Genomic DNA, 21,892 nt, shown 5'->3' on the forward strand with positions numbered 1-21,892 from the left:
GATCCCGCCACTGCTGTTTGCCTGGGTTCTATAAGGGTGTGTGGACACTGCGCACACCGTGTGCTGTCCCGGGTGGGAAGTACCTGCCATCTCAGTTCTTGGGACCTCAGACATTTCTCAATCAACTAGGAGGAGTCGGGTTTTCAGTTAAAATGTGAAAACATCCAGTTTGAAAGCAGACAACAGCTGATGTACTCTATTTTAATGATAAACATTCTTCCTCGCCCTTTCAAAAACTTCAAACCATGACACCTCTCACCCAGATTTTAGAGAAGGAACAAAGTGAGGCCGTACTTCAACGTCTACCAACCTTGGAGGCGGGAGGCACTTCTCTTCTCTCTCCAGGTAGCGCGCCTGGGTGAGGGCGATGCTCCGGTCCATGCACTGCAGGAAGAGGGCAGTCAGCCACAGCAGGCGCAAGGGGCCCCTGTGGCAGGTCTAGCGCCCGGTCCGATGCCAACGGCTGGAGACCAGCGAGGGCAGCACCGTACGCGGAGCCCTCCACCACCCACCACGGCGGGAGCCCACGTGACCAGCAGGACTTAAAGATATGGCTGGAGCCACCAGAGACAGATCATTAGGTCGACTTCATTGACATGTAAACGGCCACAGTAGCTGGTAGTCATTTCAGACAGAGCAGAGTTGGGACAGGGGCACATGCCAGCAAAGCCTGCAGGCGGCCCACGAGCTGGACTAGGCCTGGTGCCAGCAGAGCGTCTAGAAAGGGCTCGGAGCTCGGCTGCCTCTGACCGCCTGATCCCCCGGCCGTGTGGCCAGCACACGTCTGAGGCCGCTCTCCAGGCCGGCGTCACCTGCTGACACTTTGGAACTGGAAACACAATCTATCAAAATGAAGGCAGAATGAATCAGAGGAAGGGAGCGCGTTACTGTGGTTTCTTCTCTGGGGTGACGAAGGCGGGTGACGAAAGCGTTTGGAGTCGAGTCAGACTTGTAAAAAAGAGCACGTGGCGGCACAGGAGTGACCCGTGCGTGGTGGCCAAGCAGCCGCAGGAGGGCGTTTTCTAAGTGGCAGGGCAGGGTTTCTGAGGGGCAAGGACGGGCACCGGCAATGGCACGGGCTGATCTGCGCCCAGAAGTGGACACCTGCCCGGCTGCCCCCAGCCTGGCTAGTAAGAAGCCTCCAACCCACCTCAGTGTGTACAGACCAACTCGACAAACCCTTTCAGTTCTACAAAGCTTAAGGCTCACAGCTCCGGTCTCCTGTCCCTCAGGCACTGGGAAGAGGGGGAGGGCGGGACCACCAGCCCTGAGGTGGAACCTGTGGCGAGGCACCCATGTGAGAGCTCTGCCCGCCTCCCACATGCGCGTGGCAGACAGTGCCGTCCCCCAGAGCCCGCCCTGCTCCCTCGCCCGCCCACCCGTGGTGGAAGACAGCCCGCCAGGCTCTCCGCTAGAGGGCGATCTCGCTGCCCTCCCTCCCGTCTTGTCTCTGCAGGGACAGCGAGATACAGGGCCGCAGTGGGGAGGCCCATGTCCCGCACACACACGTGTGCAGAGAACGGCGCCGTGAACCCCAACGCGGTTCCAGGCCCATTCTGCAGCGGCCACTCCTGCCTGGGAAGCTAACTCACCGCCCACAAGGCCCTGTGATCGCACTGACCGCCTGGCTTGTCCCTTTGGCTGGTGTTTAAGCTAGAACCTGCTTTGGTGTCACGGGTGCTGTCACTCCTCCTGTCTGTACACTTATAAAAACACCGCGGCAGGCACTGGCTGACAGGACGCTGGTCCCGTGAGAGCCTGTCTTTGTGGAGCTGTCTGACCGGAGGGGACACTGACACTGCCTCCCTCGGCAGGTGAGAGCACTCCAGCTTCATCAGGGATCTCACGTTCTGCGTCTGGTGAGACCGTTTTTGAAGAGGACTGACCCCAGGTGGCCAGACTGCAGGAAGCTGTCCAGGAACCTGTGGTTCCAGGCGATGTGGTGCACACACCGCAGGACACAGGACATCTGAGGCAAACTGTGAGCCAGAGGTGGCCGCACACTGCGCCCAGCCTGAGCAGCCACATGGCAGCCGGCAGCCAACACACTCGCTGATGCCGGGCGGAGGGATGCGGAGAGAGCAGGTGGAGGAATAGTGTGCAGTCCATCTCACTCCCGTGTGTGCTCCCAATGGAAGTGCAAGGCATGCAGGCTCCGGAGCCGCAGGGCCCCTGGGCATTTCTGCGGGGAGCAGCATGGGGGGAAGTGGGGACGGGGTGGGGGGGCTGCTGAACAGAAAAGGGTAAGTGGTCTTCCCCAGGGGTCTCTTCTTGGTTAGCAACCGAGTTTCAGTTAGTAGTAAACTGCCTCTCAGACACTGAATATATTGACACCCAACTTAGCCATGGCTACCAAGTGGCCTTGCGTTACGAGGTCACTATGGCCTGTTTCTGAGTGATGCTGGGATTCACCCTCACAGTCAGCTGTCCAGTGCTGCCCGGGGTCACTGCACACCATGCGGCCCCACCACGTGTAAGAAAGCCTGGTGCTGTACATAGTAAGCAAAAGGGTTTTCTGGAAGGTTAGTGACTCAGTAGAAGCAAGAATATTTTCCATGTGAATACAATGTGGCCCAGGACACAGCGTCCTCAGTGCAAGCTGAAACCACTAGCGGCCTGAGCTGTCTCTGTCAGACATGCTAGACTCATGGGCAGGAGCACCATTCCGTGAGGGGGACCACGCTATTCCATTCCCCCTACCCCGGGGCAAGGAGAGCTGTGAAATGACAGGAAAGGCTGCTCGGGTCAGGGAAGCGTGGGGCAAGCAGAACCGCTGGGAGGGCTGGCACTCACCTGCCGGACGATCTCCTGCAGCAGCTTGGCGTCCTGCTCACGGGACCCAGTGCTGGCTTCCAGCTGCAGGTGGAAGGCTGGGGACAGGGCCTCCCCCACCACTTTCAGCCCAGAAATGCTGGAGGGGAGACACACACAGTCAGAGCCCCACCCCTGCCAGCTCGGCGTCTCCACACAAGTACTGCCCACGGTCTGTACTAGTGCACGCCACTCACACTGACTGTTACAGGAACCTCCGGAGGTGGGATTCCGGTTCAACCAAAGACAAATGCATGCTCTGGGCAGTGCTCGCAGGCCAGAACCCCGCCTTGCGCTCCTGTGAGCGGGCTGGGAGGAAGGGCCCGGCTGCTGGACACCTCTGGGTCACATGTCACAGGCTCAGGTGGCCCCTCCTCAGGTGGCTCCTCATGGATCCTCAGCCCCTTGGCCTCCGCCCTGCTGTTTCCTCTCCTCACCTGCTCTCTCCCACCCTCCGGTGGCCAGCGCTGGTCGCTCCTGGTCTCAGCTGTCACTCCCAGTGCACGGAGGGGCTGCACCATCATGCTCTATACCAGTGGTTCTCAACCTTCCTAATGCCATGACCCTTTAATACAGTTCCTCATGTTGTGGTGACCCCCAACCATAAAATTACTTTCATTGCTACGTCATAACTGTAATTTTGCTACTGTAAACAATATGTAATTATATATGTGTTTTCCAATGGTTTTAGGCAACCCCTGTGAAACGGTCGTTCGATTCCCAAAAGGGTTGCGACCTACAGGTTGAGAACCGCTGCTCTACACCTAGCATGTCAAACTTGCGGCCCACAACGAATATTTTTTGTGGCCCAGCCAATATAACGGTATGTAAGAATGTTTTAATAAAAATTTCATAACTTAATTTTTACAATATCCTATTATACGTAATCCTATTTAATAATAGACAAACATGGTAATTGACCTTAACTTCGCTACACCTCCCATGGGCTAATGAGAGCAATATGCAAATTAACCGCCAACAAAGATGGCGACTAATTTGCACCCGTCAGGCAGGGCAGGACAGCGCCAGCGGCCCTCCCGGGCCGCAGGTCGGCCCCAGAAGCCGGTGATCGGGGGGGAGATGGGGATCCCCTGCCCAGGCCTGACACCTCTGGCAGAGGCGTCAGGCCTGGGCAAGGGGCCGATCGGGCGATCGGAGGGTGATGGAGATCGATGCCTCTAGTCGAGGCGTCAGGCCTGAGCAGGGGGCGGAGCTGGCAATCGGAGGGGGTCCCCTGCCCAGGCCTGATGCCTGGGCCAGAGGCATCAGGCCTGGGCTGGGGGCAGAACCAGTGATGGGGGGGAATGAGGGTCCCCTGCCCAGGCCTGACACCTTTGGCAGAGGCGTCAGGCCTGGGCAAGGGGCTGATCCTGCGATTGGAGGGGGATGGGGGGCAACGCCCGAGGGGGCCAAGCTGGCAATTGGTGTGAACTACAGAGGAAACACCTTTTCTGACTGCTCATTGGCTTAGCTCCCTGTATGCCACTGGTAATATTCTTAGTAACTTGGGTAATAAGAATCCAAATAGGTGATCTAGGGTTTTTTACCACACTCCTGGAGAAAAAAAGGAAGGTCCACTGCTAGAGGGTTAAGAAATGTCATATCCTGTCCTAGCTGGTTTTGCTCAGTGGATAATGCCTCGGCCTGCCCACTGCTGGGTCTGGGTTCAATTCTGACTAAGGGCATGTACCTAGGTTGCAGGCTTCTCCCTGGCCTGGGCCCAGGTCAGGGCTCATGCAAGAGGCAACTAATCAAAGTGTTCCTCTCACTTTGATGTTTCTCTCTGTCTTTCCCTTTCTCTTCCATATTCTCTAAAAATCAATGGAAACATATCCTCAGGTGAGGATAAAAAAATAATAAAGAAATTATTATTATATGAAAGACACATCTTGAAAATGCCTAAAGAAAGTTGTCATTTTTTCATGGTGACGGGACTGGAGTCCGAGTTGATGAGAAAACCTTGCTGGCTGCGGTGACTGGCAGTGGCTGCAGCAGCAGGGTGATGGGGCTGGTGCCTTCCCCTGATCAGCCCAGTTACCTCCCACAAAGGAAAGCCAGACTGCAGCTTAGGCTCTATCCCCAAGGGGAGCAGGGAGTGGACCTAAGTCATCACTAGGACATCCCCTGAGGGCTCCCAGTATGTGAGACGGGGCAGGCTGGGCTGAAGGACCCCCCAACCCCACCAAAGCACGAATCTCATACACCGGGCCCCTAGTTATTTTTTAAAAAATATATTTTATTGATTTTTTACAGAGAGGAAGGGAGAGAAATAGAGAGTTAGAAACATCGATCAGCTGCCTCCTGCACACCCCCGAATGGGGATGTGCCCGCAACCAAGGTACATGCCCTTGACCGGAATCGAACCTGGGACCCTTGAGTCCGCAGGCCAACACTCTATCCACTGAGCCAAACGGGTCAGGGCGAGGGCCCCTAGTTATTAATAATGAACTACAACGTTCGCTAATGACTGGTTACTATAATCGTGTTGCATTCATTTCCCTTATGAGCAGGTGCCCATTTCTCTCCACTAATACTAGCAGCGAATATTTTAGCAGCGGATAGCCACATCATTAGTCTTAGACTGACTTGTTTGTTGTGTGCAACAGGAAATATTTTGCTTTCGGAGAACAAGAAAAATAGGTTTATTTCCATTATGCTTATTAATCTGCAATTATTCAGTGTCTGGTAAGTTAATGTTCAAGAGAAAATATTAATTTTTATAAAAATGTTCAGTTATTTTACATTAACGATGAATCATTTATTTCAGCCCTTTGTATTCAACATGTCTCTATTGAAATAAACCTATGTTTCTATGAAAATTGAAGCTTTTATTTTTTTGCGGTCCGCATAAACTTAAACCTTATTTGCCCTGTTAGCCTTTGAGTTTGACATGCATGGTCTACATTACTCTCTCCTTCCCTCCTCCGACTGCGCATCACCACTGGTAACACTGTGTCCTTGTTTATCATCTAAGTCTTTAGTCTGTATCTCATCTTTAATTTCATAAATTACAGGAAGAATTGCTGACATTGACAATGGTATAATCTGACTACCAGCAATATGTTTTGATTGAAAAGTGTCCTTATTTGCATGTTTACTTTTAAATTTTACTTGAGCTAACACTTATGTTCCTTCTTCTTAGGAAACCGAACTCGCAGGGAGAAAGGTTTTAAGGGTGATTTTGACTCATATCCTGGCACCAATGGTAATGCATGTTTATGTGACACTAGAGGCCTGGTGCATGCCTCAGCCCAGCCTGCACCCTCTCATAATCTGGGACCCCTCACTCCTAACCGCTTGCCTGCCTCGCTCCTAACCACTCTACCTGCCTGCCTGGTCTCCCCTAACCACTCTACCTGCCTGCCTGATCTCCCTTAACCATTCTACCTGCCTGCCTGATCACCCCTAACCACTCTACCTGCCTGCCTGGTCTCCCCTAACCACTCTACCTGCCTGCCTGATCTCCCCTAACCACTCTACCGGCCTGCCTGATCTCCCCTAACCACTCACCTGCCTGCCTGATCGCCCCTAACCACCTCTGCCTCGGCCCCCCACCACCATGGCTTCGTCAGAAAGGAGGTCCGTCTGGAAGGTCGTTCGGCGGTCAGGTCTAACTAGCATATTACGCTTTTAATATTATAGATTAGGCTAAGCACCTTGGATTGCTCTCATTTATTTTGTTTCACCCGAAAAGACTTATCCTTCCCTCAGAATGAAGTGAGCACAGAAAGCACCTGTAGCATGCCTGATTCCTCAGATAGGTTAGGACTCCACAGCTTTTACTAGTAGCCTGTCCACCACACGCCAAGCAGCATGCGCCCTGCTGGAAGGAACCTTGCCCGGCCTCAAACCTCCCTGCACATTATTGAACTACCTCCTTTCTTTGAATGTCACACGGCATGCTATGACTTCTCAATAAGCCAGGCTGCAAACTGAAATCATGGAGTCTTAGAATCTGGGGTTTCTGGAGTGTGGAGAACTTTCTAGATTAGTTTTCTTTATTGATGTACAAGCAAAATAATATGCGTTCAAAACCCATATCCTATGTGAACTCCGAATGTGTTAAACTTGTCCATAAGGAAGTACCAACTGTTTTTAGGTCATATATTCTCGGGGGGGGGGGGGGACTTTAAAAAATTGCTTTCCAAACAGCATTTTATATTAATTAACAGGCCTGGGTTTTCCCTAACGCACACAGGACACCTACAGCCCACCTGAGCCCGTGCTTCAAAGGGCTCACTCACCCAGCAGGTGGGCAGGCTGCTGGGAGAAGGAAACGCAGTGCCCTCTCTCTGGCTGCCACGACTGAAGAGCAGATGAAAGTGTAATTAAAACCAAGTGGACACAGAATTATAGCCTGAGCTCAGAAGCTTAAAAACTTGTTTCAGGGCCTATTAAACTTTTTAAATAAAATTCTGGAAAGCATATTATTTTATCAAAATGTTTAAATACTGAGCACTGGCTGGATGCCAGGACAGAGCAGTCCACCTTTCAGATGAGGCCTGTGCGTGCCCCCAGCCTGGGGAGGGCTGGACACGTGTCTGTTGGAACGCAGCCGCTCGTGTCCCAGGATCAGAGAGCACAGGCTGCTGCCTTCTCCCAGGTGCAGCCTCTGAATGAGGAGGAGGATCACTGATTAGAGGGGACTCACAAAATTACATGGAAGTCACCCCCTGATCACTGCCTTAGATACTATTTATCTTTACTGGAAAAGAAATAAAACCAATAACCTAAATTCAAGAAGCTAAAAAAAGGGTAAGAATAAATTCCAAGGCAAAAAAACAAAAAAGAAATCAATGAAAAAAAAAAGGAAATACGATAAAAACAGAAACAAAATTAAATTTAAAGATAATGAGCTAGGCAAATTTCTGGAAAGTTTACCATAAAAATGCAAAAGAAAGAAACATGAAATATAATGAGGAAATAATGCAGACACAGAGATTACCATGGAGTATACCCAATACAAAGGCCCAAGGCTGGAGAACCTTAGGGGGGCCTGGTCTTACACAAGGGCTTCAAAACGCAGGCAAGGTGGAAACACTGCTCCTTCATGTACTGAGGCTACTAGAACACTGATTCCTGGTTATGAAAGGTTGGTACAAAAAAGATAATAGGACCATTTATTTATTTATTTAATTATTGGGGTGACATTGTATGTTTCAAGCATACAATTCTATAAAACATCATCTATATATTGGACTGTTTTCTCCACCCCAAGTCAAGTCTCCTTCTACCACCACTTATCTCCCCTTTACTCCCTTCTACCTCCCCCACCCCCTTTCCCTCTGTCACCTTACTGATGTCTGTGTCCATGAGTCTTTCTTTTTTTTGCTTAATCCCTTCACCCTTCTCACCTGGCCCCCCTACCCTCTACCCGACAGCTGTGTCTGTGCTCTGTATCCATGGGTCTGTCTCCACTGTTAGTTTATATTGTTCATTAGATTCACATGTGAGTGAGATCATACGGTGCTTGTCTTTCTCTGACTGGGTTATTTCACTTAGCATAATATTCCCCAGGTCCATTTAAATTACAATTATGGATATAAAAATTCAAATTAAAATACAAGCTAACTAAATATATTAGTGTAGAAACTTATTGTAATTGAGTAGGAGTTTAGTCAGAAATGCAAGGGAGGCCTACCATCAGAAACGACAGCATGGGGAAGCCCTGGGCGGAGCGGGCAGAGAGGGAGGAAAAGGGAGACGTCTGTAATACTGTCAACAATAAGCAAATAAATGCATAAGTAAATATCAGCACAATTCAGCATGAGACAATACTATAATTTTTAAAAAGTCTCCAAATCTAGGAATAATTTGAAAAAGGCCACCCACCAAAATCCTATTGTATGATGTTTTATATTGAATAAAGAAAACATTTTTATATTGGGAATGAGAAGGATGTTTGCTATAACTGCCTATTCAGTAGACCCAGAGCAATGCAATAAAAGAAGAAAAATAATTAAAATGATTTAAGGATTACGAAGAGAAAAAACATTATCTACACTAATAATAGAGGAATATGCAAATTGTCCGGGACACTGTCACAGTAACGACCAAGCAGCAGGCTGTGTGGGGCGACCAGGCTGGCAGGGGGGTTAGTGAGGGACGACCAAACGAATGAACAAGCTGGCTGCGTGGGGTGACGAGGCCGGCAGAGGGACAGTTGGGGGCGACCAGGCCAGCAGACAGGGAAGTGAGGGGCGACCAGGCCAGCCGGGAGCGGGGGGCAGTTAGGGGCAACCAGGCCAACAGAGGAGTGCAGTTGGGGGCAACCAGGCCAGCAGGGTGGCAGTAAGGGGCAACCAGGTCAGCGGGGGTGGGGGGGGCAGTTAGAGGTGATCAGACAGGCAGGTAGACAGGCGAGCAGTTAGGAGCCAGCAGTCCCTGATTGTGAGAGGGATGTCCGACTGCTGGCTTAGGCCCAATCCCGGCCTAAACCGGCAGTTGGACATCCCCCAAGGGGTCCCAGATTGGAGAGGGTGCAGGCTGGGCTGAGGGAACCCCTCTCCCGTGCACAAATTTCATGCACCGGGCCTCTAGCAGCAGATAATAGGATTTCTATGTGCATCGCCACTAGAACTACTAGAATTTAAGATCAATTAGAAAAAAGAACTGCTGAATGTAAGATTAGAGAAAACAAGAACATTCTTGTAAGTCAGAAATAGTTAGACAATATAGCCCTAGCTGATTTGGCTCAGTGGATAGAGCGTCAGCCTGCAGACTGTAGGGTCCCGGGTTCGATTCCAGTCAAAGGCATGTACCTTGGTTGCAGGCTCCTCCCGGCTTGGGCCCTGGTCAGGGTGCGTGCAGGAGGCAACCAATCGATGTGTTTGTCTCAAATTGATATTTCTCTCTGTCTTTCCCTCTCTCACCATCCTTTCTGTCTCTCTGAACAGCCAAACTCCTCAAATTGTCATGTGACTGTCCCATCTCTCCCTCCTGGTCTCTCTGGATCCTGCTTCTGTCAGGCCTTTGCACCTGCTCCTCCCGACACTGCTCAGCCTCCAGGCGGGAAATGAAGGCCCAGCTCGCAGCAGCGGGGACTTGTGGCCTGCGCCAATTCCTTCACTGGACTCTCCTCACTCTCTCGCAATCTCCTTCTGGCTCCTGACCGCTTCACATGGAAATGCTTCAAATACTATTTATATGCAACTGACCCGAGGCCTCTTCCTTAAACTTAAGCGGCTACATCTCCCAGACGTCTGATGGCATTTCGAGCTTAACACAGCCACTGACCGTGCCCAACACACTGCCCCCAGCAGTCCTAACCATCTCGCGGACTAGCAACTCTGCTTAGTTACTCAGACCAAAAACCTTAAGCTCAAGCTTGCGTCTTCTCTTTCTCACCCACTGGAATACGAACTTCTGGCAAATCCAGCTTTAAACTCCATCCAAAATCCACTGCTGGTAGGAAGGTCAAAGTCCCCGTCATCTTTTACATGCAGCACCGCACAACCTCCTCACTGGTCTCTGCCTGGGTACTCGCTACCCTAGAATATTATCTACGTCACACAGCAAAAGAGTGGCTTTGCTAAGATGCCTTCAGGCATGTCCTGCTGTAGAGGCCCCCAGGGAAGACACATGGGCATGCTTCCTAAAATGTTGTCAACTGAACCCAAGGTGACTGGCAGAGCCGAGCCATAGGTACACATCTTACCAAGACGGCGATGTGTTCGCAGCACTGACTCTCATCTTTGCTGCCCAGGTGTCGGGGAGTGGATTTTATTACTGTAGATCTAGCCAAGCACCAGGAAAGAATAGGACTCTCCTTTCTCTGACTGGCAAGCCAGTTTTGACCCCAATCCCTAGCTCAATGGCCAAGGGACACCAAGTGCCCGCCCTGTGGGAGGGGCCCTGAGGTGGAGCCACGCCCTCGAGTTCCTGACTGCTGGTCAAGCCCACCAGAGGGCCCGCCCTTTACTGACGTAACTGCTGGTATTTGGGCTATAAAATAAACACGCTGCTTCAGTGCTGGGTCTGTCTGTCTCTCAGTCAGAAGAGGACAGCGGTCCCACCCGGCCCCAGCTTTTTCTTCTATTTTTGTGTCTTGTCTCTTTATTTCATTTCTCAATCCCCAGCGCCTCTACTTGAATAACCGGATCATTCTCTCCGTGCTGGATGTGGAAAAGAGAGACCCCCCCTCCCCCATATCCTGCCATCTTTTGCTCAGAACCAGGCCACAGCTTCCTATCTGAGCCGGGTTCCTGTCACAACCTCCAAGCCCTGCATGCCCTGGCCTTTCCCCCTCTTGCCACACTGGCGTCCTCGCTGTTTTATCTCCTGTTATCTCTAAATATCTGGGTACCTGTGTGATGTGCTCCCACACCTGCCTTACTGCGGGTTGGTCTGAGGTACCACCTATGGAGTCCTCCACGTAGAACTACTTAGTAATAAGCCCTGGACGTGAGACCTGGAGCCCTAAAGAGTGGGCTACATTGGAGATGCTAATCCGTGAGGTGCCCACAGAGGGTCCCGATGGAAGTCCAGGATGGAAGCACACAATCCTCCAAGGAGGCGCTGGAGGAAAGAGGAGCGCAGACGACGCCCTGAAGAGGAGGGTGCTAACAGAAAGGCTTCAAAGGCAACCATGAGGCGACTCAGAGGCAGAGGAGAACCGGATGCTGTCACAGAACCAGGGAAGAGAGCCGCAAGGAGGAAAGCAGGCTCTGTGCTGAAGGCGCCTGTGCTACGGGAGAGGAGCTCAGAAGACTGTGCCGGATGCAGCAACGAGGCAGTCAGCGTGGCCTCCACGGGCACCATCTGGGAGAAGCGTGAGAGCAGAGGCAGATTCAGGAGTTTCACGTGTAGATGAGGGGCGAGGGCATGGAGATGAGCTACACAGAGCAGAGCGGGTTAGCTACCGGAGGTGAAGGAGAGGTCAGGGAAAGGAATGTACACTGCAGAGAGGACAGTGTAGTTGAATGCTCATCACACGACTCAGGACGGGGAGGAGGCACAACCAAAGCCACACCCGCCTTTAGAAAGAGAGCTGTGATGCCTGGAGAGCATTTCTTTGGCTGTAACAGAAGGGGAGACGGGTTCAGAAGCCCGGAAGTGCATGGGTTTGTTAGGAGAGGCGAGGGAGTTTCCAGTGAGAGCAGGAGACATGGCTGCCACTCAACGCAGATGGAGAGACAGAGGGGTAAACACACTGGAGAGAGGAAAAGGTGGCCAAGAGCTGGGGAGAGTGGAGGGCCAGCCTTGCCAACGAAGCACAGCACCCTGCCAGCAGCAGAAGGCACCTGCTCCTGGGCTGACGGGACACACGCTGGGCTGTGCTGTACGTTCACATTTCACCACCAGTGACTGGAAGCACACACACTGTGCCTCTCCACCATAAATCATGCAAGAACTGCTGTTATGCTGAGGCAGACACACCCAGAACGTGACTCACTCTGCCCCTCCTTTACCTGGCACAGCTGTGAGCTGCTCGCTTTTCACCTGGCCTTTTATTTTACAAAAGTTTCTAGTTTCCACATCTGGCAACAGAGAGACGCCTGACGTCACCAAAAGGGCAAGTTTCACCTTAGAAAAGGCAGGAAGAAACCCCCTGGGCACTGTGAGATCATGTTCTGTAAGACCAGAGATCTGCCTGAAACATCACCAGCCTCCATTTTCTCTCACTCGAGGAATCTTGAAGTTCTCTTGTGTCATTAAAACAAATAAGCCACTCATCAGGTTCACTCCAATTTCACTTGTTTCTTTTTCTCATATGAACCTGAAATACAGCTTAGTAATTTCCTAAGGCCTGCGGACATTATGTGCACAGTCCCAACAAGCAGCACAGGCCGGCCGCTTGCTCCTACAGGCGTGGCGTGCCCAGAGCTCATGCTGACTACTCAGGCGGCTGCGCGCTCGGGCATGCGTTGTTTCTATCTTGTGCACTGCTACCATATTTTATTATTGAGCTTGTATCACTCTTTAGAAAAAAAATCATGATTCCTTAAAATAACGACACAGCAGATGCTCTGGTTTCATGCATACAGACAGACAAATCTGAGTGAACTGAGGTTTTGGTTTCTTAGTTGCAATTCAGTCAAACTGACCCGAGCCTATCAAAAATACTCCAAACTAAAGAGACGACATTGAAAATTTTTCAGTAATTGTTTATATGTGGAGCAGGTAAACTTTAAGCTGGTTGAAAACAGAAAACTTACCCTTGTAAAGCTTTATGAATTCGTTTGCACTTTTCCTTCAACACTGCAAAAATACCTGGTGAAAAAAACATTCCTCAGTACAGGTGACCCGTGGACAACGCAAGGGTTAAAGAACCTGAGTTAAAAATTTTTTTAAATATACTAGAGGCCTGGTGCATGAAATTCGTGCGGGGGTGGAGGTGGGGGATGTCCCTCAGCCCAGCCTGCACTCTCTCCAATCTGGGACTTGTTGAGGGATGTCTGACTGCCCATTTAGGCCCAATCCCACCAGGATCAGGCCTAAACGGGCAGTCAGACATTCCTCGAGGGGTTCCAGATTGGAGAGGGTGTAGGCTGGGCTGAGGGACACACACCCCTTGCATGAATTTTGTGCACCGGGCCTCTAGTTTCATATATAATGCATACCAAGTTGGTCTCCTAAAACAATAGGATATAAAAAATATATGAAAATGATGAAATATTACTTATACTACACCATCCATAGTATTTGCAATAGGACATTTCTGTTTCTTTAAGAGCAAATTTGCAACATAGCATAAGAAGTAATGAAGTTCTTGTAAAAAAGGGACAAACATGTTCAAAATAGAAATATACCTTTTCTCTCATAGTATTCTGCAGGCCTGATTGACACCTAATTGCTCCCTTGTCAGCCCGATTACCCCTAACTGCCCTCCCCTGCCGACCCAATCACCCCCAACTGCCCTCCCCTGCCAGCCATCTTTGAAAACATGGGGGTGGCCATCTTGTGTGTTGGAGTGATGGTCAATTTGCATATTACCTCTTTATTAGATGGGATATATAGTTTTACTTCATTTCATAGATAGAAACATCAATGATGAGAATCATTGACTGGCTGCCTCTTGCACACCCTACCCTCACCAAGGATTGAGCCTGCAACCCGGGCATGTGCCCAGACCGGGAATCAAAACTTTACCTCTTGGTTCATAGGCTGACACTCAACCACTGAGCAACACTGGCCAGGCTGAGTTTAACTTCTGACTTAAAAACTTAAGTTGCCCCTTGGCATTTGTGGGGAATACCAAAATCCGCAGATGCGTATGACATGGCACAGATCAATGTACACAGTAGGACCTCAGCATCCTCAAATCAATGGAAGATGGTGCAGGTATTTATTGAAAAATATCGCATACACATGGACCTGGGAAGTTCAAACCCATGTTGTTCAAGGTCAAGTATTTATTTGGAAAATCTGGTATTACTAATCCAAAAATATTTTTTAAAGATCCATTTCAAGCCCTAGCCAGTTTGGCTCAGTGGCTAGAGCATCGGCCTGCGGACTGAAGGGTCCCAGGTTTGATTCCGGTCAAGGGCACATGCGTGGGTTACGGGCTTGATCCCCAGTGGGGGGCATGCAGGAGGCAGCCAATCAATGATTCTCTCTCATCATTGATGTTTCTATCTCTCTCTCCCTCTCCCTTCTTCTCTGAAATAAATAAAAGAAATATATTTTTTAAAAAAGATCCATTTCAGGTTCATCAATTTAAAATGCTGCAAATCCTTCCACATACTAACAACACAGAGACCGGCGGCCAGAAAGGCCTCTGGAGGCCAGCTTTCGTCCTTGGCACACACCGATGCCTGTTCATCCTTCTTAGCAAATCTGGGGTGACGTTTTCCACAGCAAATCAATGGCTCTTGTTCTTATCAAAATTCTACAAATAATTTGGCTAAGGATAAAAGGGTACCAAGATATTTGTTACGGAAATAGCAAATTGGTAAACAATCTGGTAAAAAATAGACTGTATGTAATAATTTTTATGATCTTTTCCTTGATATTTTCCATTTCCTCAAGAAAAACTAAACTACCTGAGCAGGAGGCTGGAGGGCCAGCCACCTGCCAGGCAGGTGTGGGAAAGTGCCCAGAAAACACTCATGGTTCCCAATTCTCTGAATTAAACCCAAAGTTGAAAATTTAGAAACTTAGAAAATTTGAAATTCAAGAAATACCAGGTTATGCCGATTTCTCAAATTCTGTTTCAGGCTTTGGTGAGGAGGCATGATCACAACCAAAGCCACATTTTAAATTGAGTTGATTTTAACGGTCGTAAACTAGAATCCAATTGATGAATTAAAAGCGGAAGGGAAGTTAAGACAGTCATAAAATTATATGTAACAAAAATTAGTAGCACAGTTGGGCTAATTTCTAAAAAAAGAGATAAATAGACGACACAGGCCCAGCACTGCACCCGCCCACACGGGAAGCAGCGCTCCGCTCCAGTTCAGCTCCAGGCCGGCAGACACAAGAGTGTGCTGCCCTGCTCCTCTCCAGTCAGGCCGAGAGTGAGACTCAGCCCAGAGCTAACTGGCACATCATCTCCTCCAGCTAATTCCTCCAAAAAGCGCATAGGACCAGGGCTAATGTAACCTGCAGTCTGACTTCCTGGGTTCGAAGGTTATACCTGGATTCTCTTCCATAATGTTGAGGGCCTCAATGGCAGCAGCAGCTAACAAGGGCGGCAACGAGGCAGAAAAGCAGTATCCCTGACCGGAAAGGCGCTGAGAAGAAACAAGTTAAAAACATAAATACGTTCCTCCTTCCCTCCCTTCCTTCCTCCCCCCTCCGCCCCTTCCTTCCACTCTCTCTAAATATCAATGCAGAAAATAACCTCAGGTGAGGATTAACAAAACAAAACAACAACAAAAATTGTGATTGTGAATGAAATGTTAATTATAAGTCACAGTTCGTGGTGACCAAGGAGAAGGAGTTTTAGCTGCAGCTTGTTTTAGAAAGAACCTACCTGATGGTCGATTACAAAAGACCGGCCACAGCAGAAGCCCCCAATGGACGCAAGTGCATTCTCCATGTTGGCACTGATGAGATCAATATCATCGATCTGCCAGAAAAGAGGGACCGTGTCAATTATTCCTCAATTAAAAACAGACCAATTTCAAGCCTAGTGAGATTTCAGCAATAATCATGTCAACACCTGGGCTCTACAAGCTACATATGTGAAAATAGAGGATGGACACACACCATCGATCATTAAAAGAACGAACAGTTCAAAGCACGCCCGAAAGTGTTTCACTTTATCCCTTTTGCCACTTCATCATCATGAACAATTTACACACAATGCGAGGCAAATGCAACTGTTCCTAGAGCACAGATGCAGAACCCAGATCCAATGCTGCCCGATGAACACAGCACAGACTCTATGACACGCCTTGAGCGGCAGCCTGCGGGGACCCGACCCTCGTGGCTGTGAGGAGACAGACACCAGAGCGGTGGGCCCTGCACGTGCATGCACTGCCTGTGCTGTGAACCTGCCCAGCAGGATGGGACCGTGCATTTCCGGTATGAGGCATGTTCCAAAAAAGGAAAACTTACATTGATTCCAAAATGCTCAGTGACTCCTCGGCCATGCTCCCCCAGCACTCCAAACGAAAGGCTTTCCTCCAGAAAGATCCTGGCTTTGTATTTGTATTTTAACTGAACCTAAGTGTTAATAAGACAGAGCTTTACAAGTCTGATTAGGAGTAGCAAAGAGAACACCCTGGGAAGAACAAATGACCCTAACACGGAGAAAAAGCATGCAGCTGCTCCTCAAGACAGGTACAACCTTATCTGTGAACTGCCCGCTTGCTGAAATGGCGCTGTAACCCCAAATCCGTCCTCCAGGCCCAGGCAGAGCAGTGGGAACTGGGAGTCACTTGACACGCCTTCCCAGCTGTGCTGCACAGGGGGCTTCAGCTCATACTGTAAGCAAGTGCTCTTTTCACAGTCTATTTATTGCCACATTTTCTTATATTCTGTGATTTTTGTTGGTGACCCTGTGGTCTAAAGTGGTCCCAGGCGGAGTGCCGAGTGCTGTTCTTCAGTGAGAGCCTGTGATGTGCCCCATGGAGAAAACACGTGAGCTAGATGCGTTTCCTGCAGGTGGGAGTCACAGCGCTGTCAGCCAGAGCTCAACGCTGGTGAATCAACATTATCAATGAAAGAGGATGTCTTTAAACAGAAACACACAAAATGAGGCTGTGACTCCAGGACTGAGGAGAAGGTGGTGAGCAGAGGCTTGCCGAGAACCACCTCTGTCTGCCCAGGAGCAACAGCTCACGGTCTGTAATTCAGTGCCTGCAGCCGGTTTACAGAACCTGAGAACCGTCAGTAACGACAATCCACTGACTTGTGATGCTTCAAAATGTAATTTCTAAAAAAGTACAAGGTGAGCCATTATGAGTATAGACATATAACCTATCAGTTAAGTACCGGTCTGATCACACAAAAACTCCTGGGAAAACGTACTCCCTCTTCCCTCCCTCAGAGGCACAGTGTTTTAATTTTGGATCCATGTCATTTTTTAATGCAGAAAAAGATTTCCCCTTTCGTTTCAGGCTTAGAAGAAAGTCCTTTCCCATCAAGGTTCGGATGCGTATTGATCTGTATTTTCTTCTAAGCATTTCGTGTCTTTTATATTTTTGTTTACACTGTGGGAAGTTGGACATGTGCATGTTTGTTTATAGGTTTTTTTTTATCCTCTAGAGTTTAATTACCCCATATGATATGTACAGGATCAATTTCACAACTGAAATACAGTGATTATAAACCACTAAATTTTTATATATATGATATGAGAAGTTGACCTCTCAAAACATTCCCATGACTCATGTATTTTGATTACTAAAGATTTAATTTTAGGATCTTTTCACATTGTCTGGCCAGTGTGGCTCAATTGGGTGAGCATCGTCCCATGCACCAGGAGATCACAGGTTCAATTCCCAGTCAGGGCACATGCCCAGGTTATGGGCTTGACCCCCCAGTAAGGAGTATGCAGTAGGCAGCCAATCAATGTTTCTATCTTCCTCTCACTTCCTCTCTCTCAAATCAATAAAAACAGATTTGGGGAAAAGGGGCCTTTTTACATTGAAACTATAGGAATCCTATATAATAAAGCGCTAATATGCAAATGTTGTCATGCCCTCATGCCGTCATGGCCTAGATACTCAACACTGGGGAGAGAGGAATGGGGACCAGCCAGGCACAAATGAGTTTGCGAGAGAGGAATGAGGACCAGCCGCCCACCCATGGTCCCCTGAGGCGGTGACTGGCCCGGGAGAAGCTGGCCCGGGTCCTGGGTGCCTGCAGCCAGCCAGAGGGAGGGAAGCCCAGGTCTTGGGTGCCTGCAACCAGCTGGAGGAGGAAATCCTGGGTCCCGGGTGCGGGGCAAGGCAGAGATGGTTAGGGGTGATCAGGCCAGCAGGGGAGCAGTTAGGGGCGATCAGGCAGGCAGGTGAGTGGTTAGGAGCCAGCGGTCACGGATTGCAAGAGGCAGTCGGACATCCCCTGAGGGGTCCCGGATTGGAGAGGGTGCAGGCCGGGCTGAGGGGACCCCCCAACCCCCATGCACAAATTTCGTGCACCGGGCCTTTAGTAATGTATAAAATGTGTCCCAAGTCTCAGATAATTTATTGATTTTTATTTTTAAAAAATATTTATTAATTTTGAGGGAGAGAGGAAGGGAGAGAGAGAGAGAGAGAGAGATAGAGAGAGAGAAATATCAATTGGTTGTCTTTTGCACATGGCCTGACTGGGGATCAAATCCGCAGGCATGAGCCCTGACCAGGAATTGAACCAGCAACCTTGTAGTGCACAGGGCAACTCGATGCCCAACCAACTCAGCCACACTGGCCTGGGTGATAATTTATTTTTTAATTAAGATTTTATTGGCTAATCTTGCTAATCAATATCAAATTCAGGGGGGGCACACTGAGCTTTTTGCTTGATTTTAATTAAAAATTAATAAACTTATTTGGGGAGAGTTACCTCTTTTCAACACTCTTTTCCATCCATTAATATGAATGAGAAAGTTTTTAAAAGTCATAGAGTATATCCTATATAATAAAAGGCTAATATGCAAATAGACCGAATGGCAGAACAACCTAACAACCAGTCACTATGACGTGTGCTGACCATCAGGGGGCAGCGTGGAACATGGTGGGTGTTGGCTGTGTGAGATGGTGGAGCAGGTGAACGGGGACTCCAGACCAAGGCGGGCCGCCAGTCGCTGACATCAGGGCGAGCCTCTGGTAGTTACTGAAAATTCTCTGTTCCCACATGCCACGGTCCCGCCTGGCACTTGCACCCGCTGCTGGCACAGGAGCCACCACTCGCACCCACTGCCAGCACCAGAGCCACTGCTCTCACCCACAACGAGCACCAGAGCCGCCACTCCAATCCGCTGCCAGCGCCAGCCCCGATCGCTCCTGAAGGGCAATCGGGGCAGCAGCTGCCACTTGCACCCACTGATTGTGCTGGCCCTGCTTGCACCTGCTGCTGGCACCAGCCTCAATCGCTCAGTGCCAACAGCAGTGCGAGCTAGGTTGGCGCCATCAGCGCGTGGGAGCGGCGGCAGTGGGAGTGGGGCTACCGGCAGAGAGGGGACCAGAGGCTGCAGCAGGAGTGGCCAGCAGGGGCATGGAGGATGGGCCGAGACCCACCCCTGTGCCCACTGCAGCCTCGTGACCCACAGTTCCTTTCAAGGTGCACAAATTCGTGCACAGGGCCCCTGGTTTAATAGTATTATGACAGTACTGGTACACAAATAAACAAATCAGTCAAAGAGGAATCCATAGTCAAACCCTATTTTGTGTCCTGTAACCTTTCTGTACTCAGATCTGGCACATCTTGACCTCTCCCTCACTTGTGGTCTTGCTTCCCTGCTGACACTTACCCATCCGCACTGCTCTGGGATCCTAGTCCTACAACAGACGTTCTAGCCTCCTCCTCCCCATTCCCCTGTGCCCTGTCCCCCCTCATTATTCTATCAGTCTTTGATACTCATGAAAATGAGAGGAAAACAAAGACAACTCTTTCATCGATATTTAGGATGTATCCGTATTTCCTCAAAACACAGCAAAAACTTTAAAAATTAGTTATAAAACCTTTATTTTAAATCCTTATTCAAAGTGATGGACTTATAGATTCAAATTTTCATAGTCAAATGCAAGAGTGGTTCAACACAGGAAAATCAATCCATGTAATACACGATATTAATAGCATGGTACAGCCACTGTGGAAACAGTATAGCAGTTCCTCAGTAAATTAAACATAAAACTACCATGTGATCTAGCAATTACACGGCTATATATATAGACACAATTTCTGAAAACAAATGACTCAAAGAAATGCTTGTCCACAAATGTCCATAGCAGCGCTGTTCACAGTAGCCAGACAGTGGAAGCACCCCAAATACTCAGCAGAAAACAAAATGCCGCGTACCCACAGACTGCATGTGAGTCAGCAGGACAGAGGCATGGAGTGCTGGTCCATGCCACAAGTGGAAGGACTGGGACAGCGGTCGGCAAACTGCGGCTCGTGGGCCACATGCGGTTCTTTGCTCCCTTGAGTGTGGCTCTTCCACAAAATACTGACTTCTGCGCACGGGCCACGAAGTTTCAATTGCACTCACTGTATGTGCGTGCTTGCACGTGGTATTTTATGGAAGAGCCACACTCAAGGGGCCAAAGAGACGCATGTGGCTCGCAAGCCGTGGTTTACCGACCACGGGACTAGGAGAACACAGAGCTCAGGGAACAAAGCCACACACCAAGGTCATGCGTGAATAGTCTCCCCTCAGCTTAGTTTACATTTCATAGTTTCATCACCCACAGTCAACTGTGGTCTGAAAACATTAACTGGAAAATCCCAGAAACAAATCATTCAATCAACAGCCCGTGCCCTTCTGAGCAGTGTGGTGAAGTCTCGCGCAACCTCGGTCCTGCCGGGACATGCACCATCCTTTGCCCAGGGTACCCATGCAGGACCGGACACACAGCAGCTGTCTGTTACCGGATCGACTGTGGAGGTGTCGCAGTGCTTGCGCCCCACAGTGCTAAAGCAGTGGTGCTGGCTATCCTGACAGGCCGAAGAGAAACTGTAAAGCACTTCCTTTATGTGAAAAAGTGAAAGTTCTTGACTTAAAAAAAAAAATCATATGCTTAGGTTGCTAAGATCAATGATCTCCTAACTGAATTTGTGAAGAAGGAAAAAGATGTCCTAGCTAGTTTGGTTTGGTGGATAGGGCATCAGCTCACAGACTGAAAGGTCCCGGGTTCGATTCCGGTCAAGGGCAAATACCTAGGTTGCAGGCTTCTCCCCGGCCCAGGCACGGGCAGGAGGCAACCAATCGATGTTTCTCTCAAATCGATGTTTCTGTCTGTCTTTCCTCTCTCTTCCACTCTCCCTAAAAATAAAATCAATGATATTAACAACAACAGCAAAAACAATCAGGATATACAGCTGTTTGTATCTCAGGAAACTAAGCAACCAAGTTGAACCATCTCTAGGAATACATTTCGTCACTAATAGAGTTAAATGTGTTTCATCGCTTAAACTTAGACTTATAAATGTGTTGTGGCTAAATGTTCTGTGGACAAGAAAAAATGCCAGTCAATGACTTGATTTTACCACTTCTTAAGTCTGAAAATATTCTTTGTCTTCCCACTGTATTTTGTGACCAGTTCATAATTGGGATCCAAAATGACAAATATCTAGAATAATTTAGATTGTATCAGATAATATGACCTATTAGAGTTTACCATATTAGGAGTCAAGAGTTTGGGAATTTTTTAGAGCATTCTTTAGAGCTATAAGGAAGTGATTTTACTTCTGAGTTACAGATTTTTTATTTGTTAGAGGAAATAATAGCCTCCCCTTCTATCCTATGACATTATTATTAGGAGAAAATGAGATATGAATGCTCTTGAGAAAGTTAAGCAGTATGTAGTAAGGTGAAGAGTTTTTTTCAAGCCCTTTTAATCTATCTGCTCTACTACCCATGATTAGTTCATGTGTTTCTTTTAGGAATTGGAACTGCTTAACTCTAGGACAGAGTTAATGGCTTGCAGTAAAGTTACCTCAGGCCCTGGCTGGTTTGGCTCCGTGGATAGAGTGTTGGCTTGTCGACTGA

The 21,892-nt window shown here is 48.9% G+C and overlaps 1 protein-coding gene across 3 annotated transcripts in view; it reads right to left on the reverse strand.

Annotated features, from left to right (window-relative positions):
• The window catches only part of SPTLC1 (serine palmitoyltransferase long chain base subunit 1), a 77,900-nt gene that overhangs the window by 2,283 nt on the left and 53,725 nt on the right, over positions 1-21,892 (reverse strand). Inside the window, exons 9-14 of one of the 3 annotated variants that reach the window (XM_006753215.2) lie at positions 16,315-16,422; positions 15,728-15,823; positions 15,389-15,485; positions 12,969-13,023; positions 2,794-2,911; positions 311-384 (exon numbers count right to left, since the gene is read on the reverse strand). In XM_006753215.2, coding sequence (XP_006753278.1) covers positions 311-384; positions 2,794-2,911; positions 12,969-13,023; positions 15,389-15,485; positions 15,728-15,823; positions 16,315-16,422 — 548 coding nt within the window. Of the gene's footprint in view, positions 1-310; positions 385-2,793; positions 2,912-12,968; positions 13,024-15,388; positions 15,486-15,727; positions 15,824-16,314; positions 16,423-21,892 lie in introns of those variants that run through there. The other 2 variants (XM_015561242.1, XR_001513156.1) reach the window with 2 other exon arrangements.

Source organism: Myotis davidii, unplaced genomic scaffold, assembly GCF_000327345.1.
Source record: "Myotis davidii unplaced genomic scaffold, ASM32734v1 scaffold750, whole genome shotgun sequence".
Classification (NCBI taxonomy): domain Eukaryota; kingdom Metazoa; phylum Chordata; class Mammalia; order Chiroptera; family Vespertilionidae; genus Myotis; species Myotis davidii.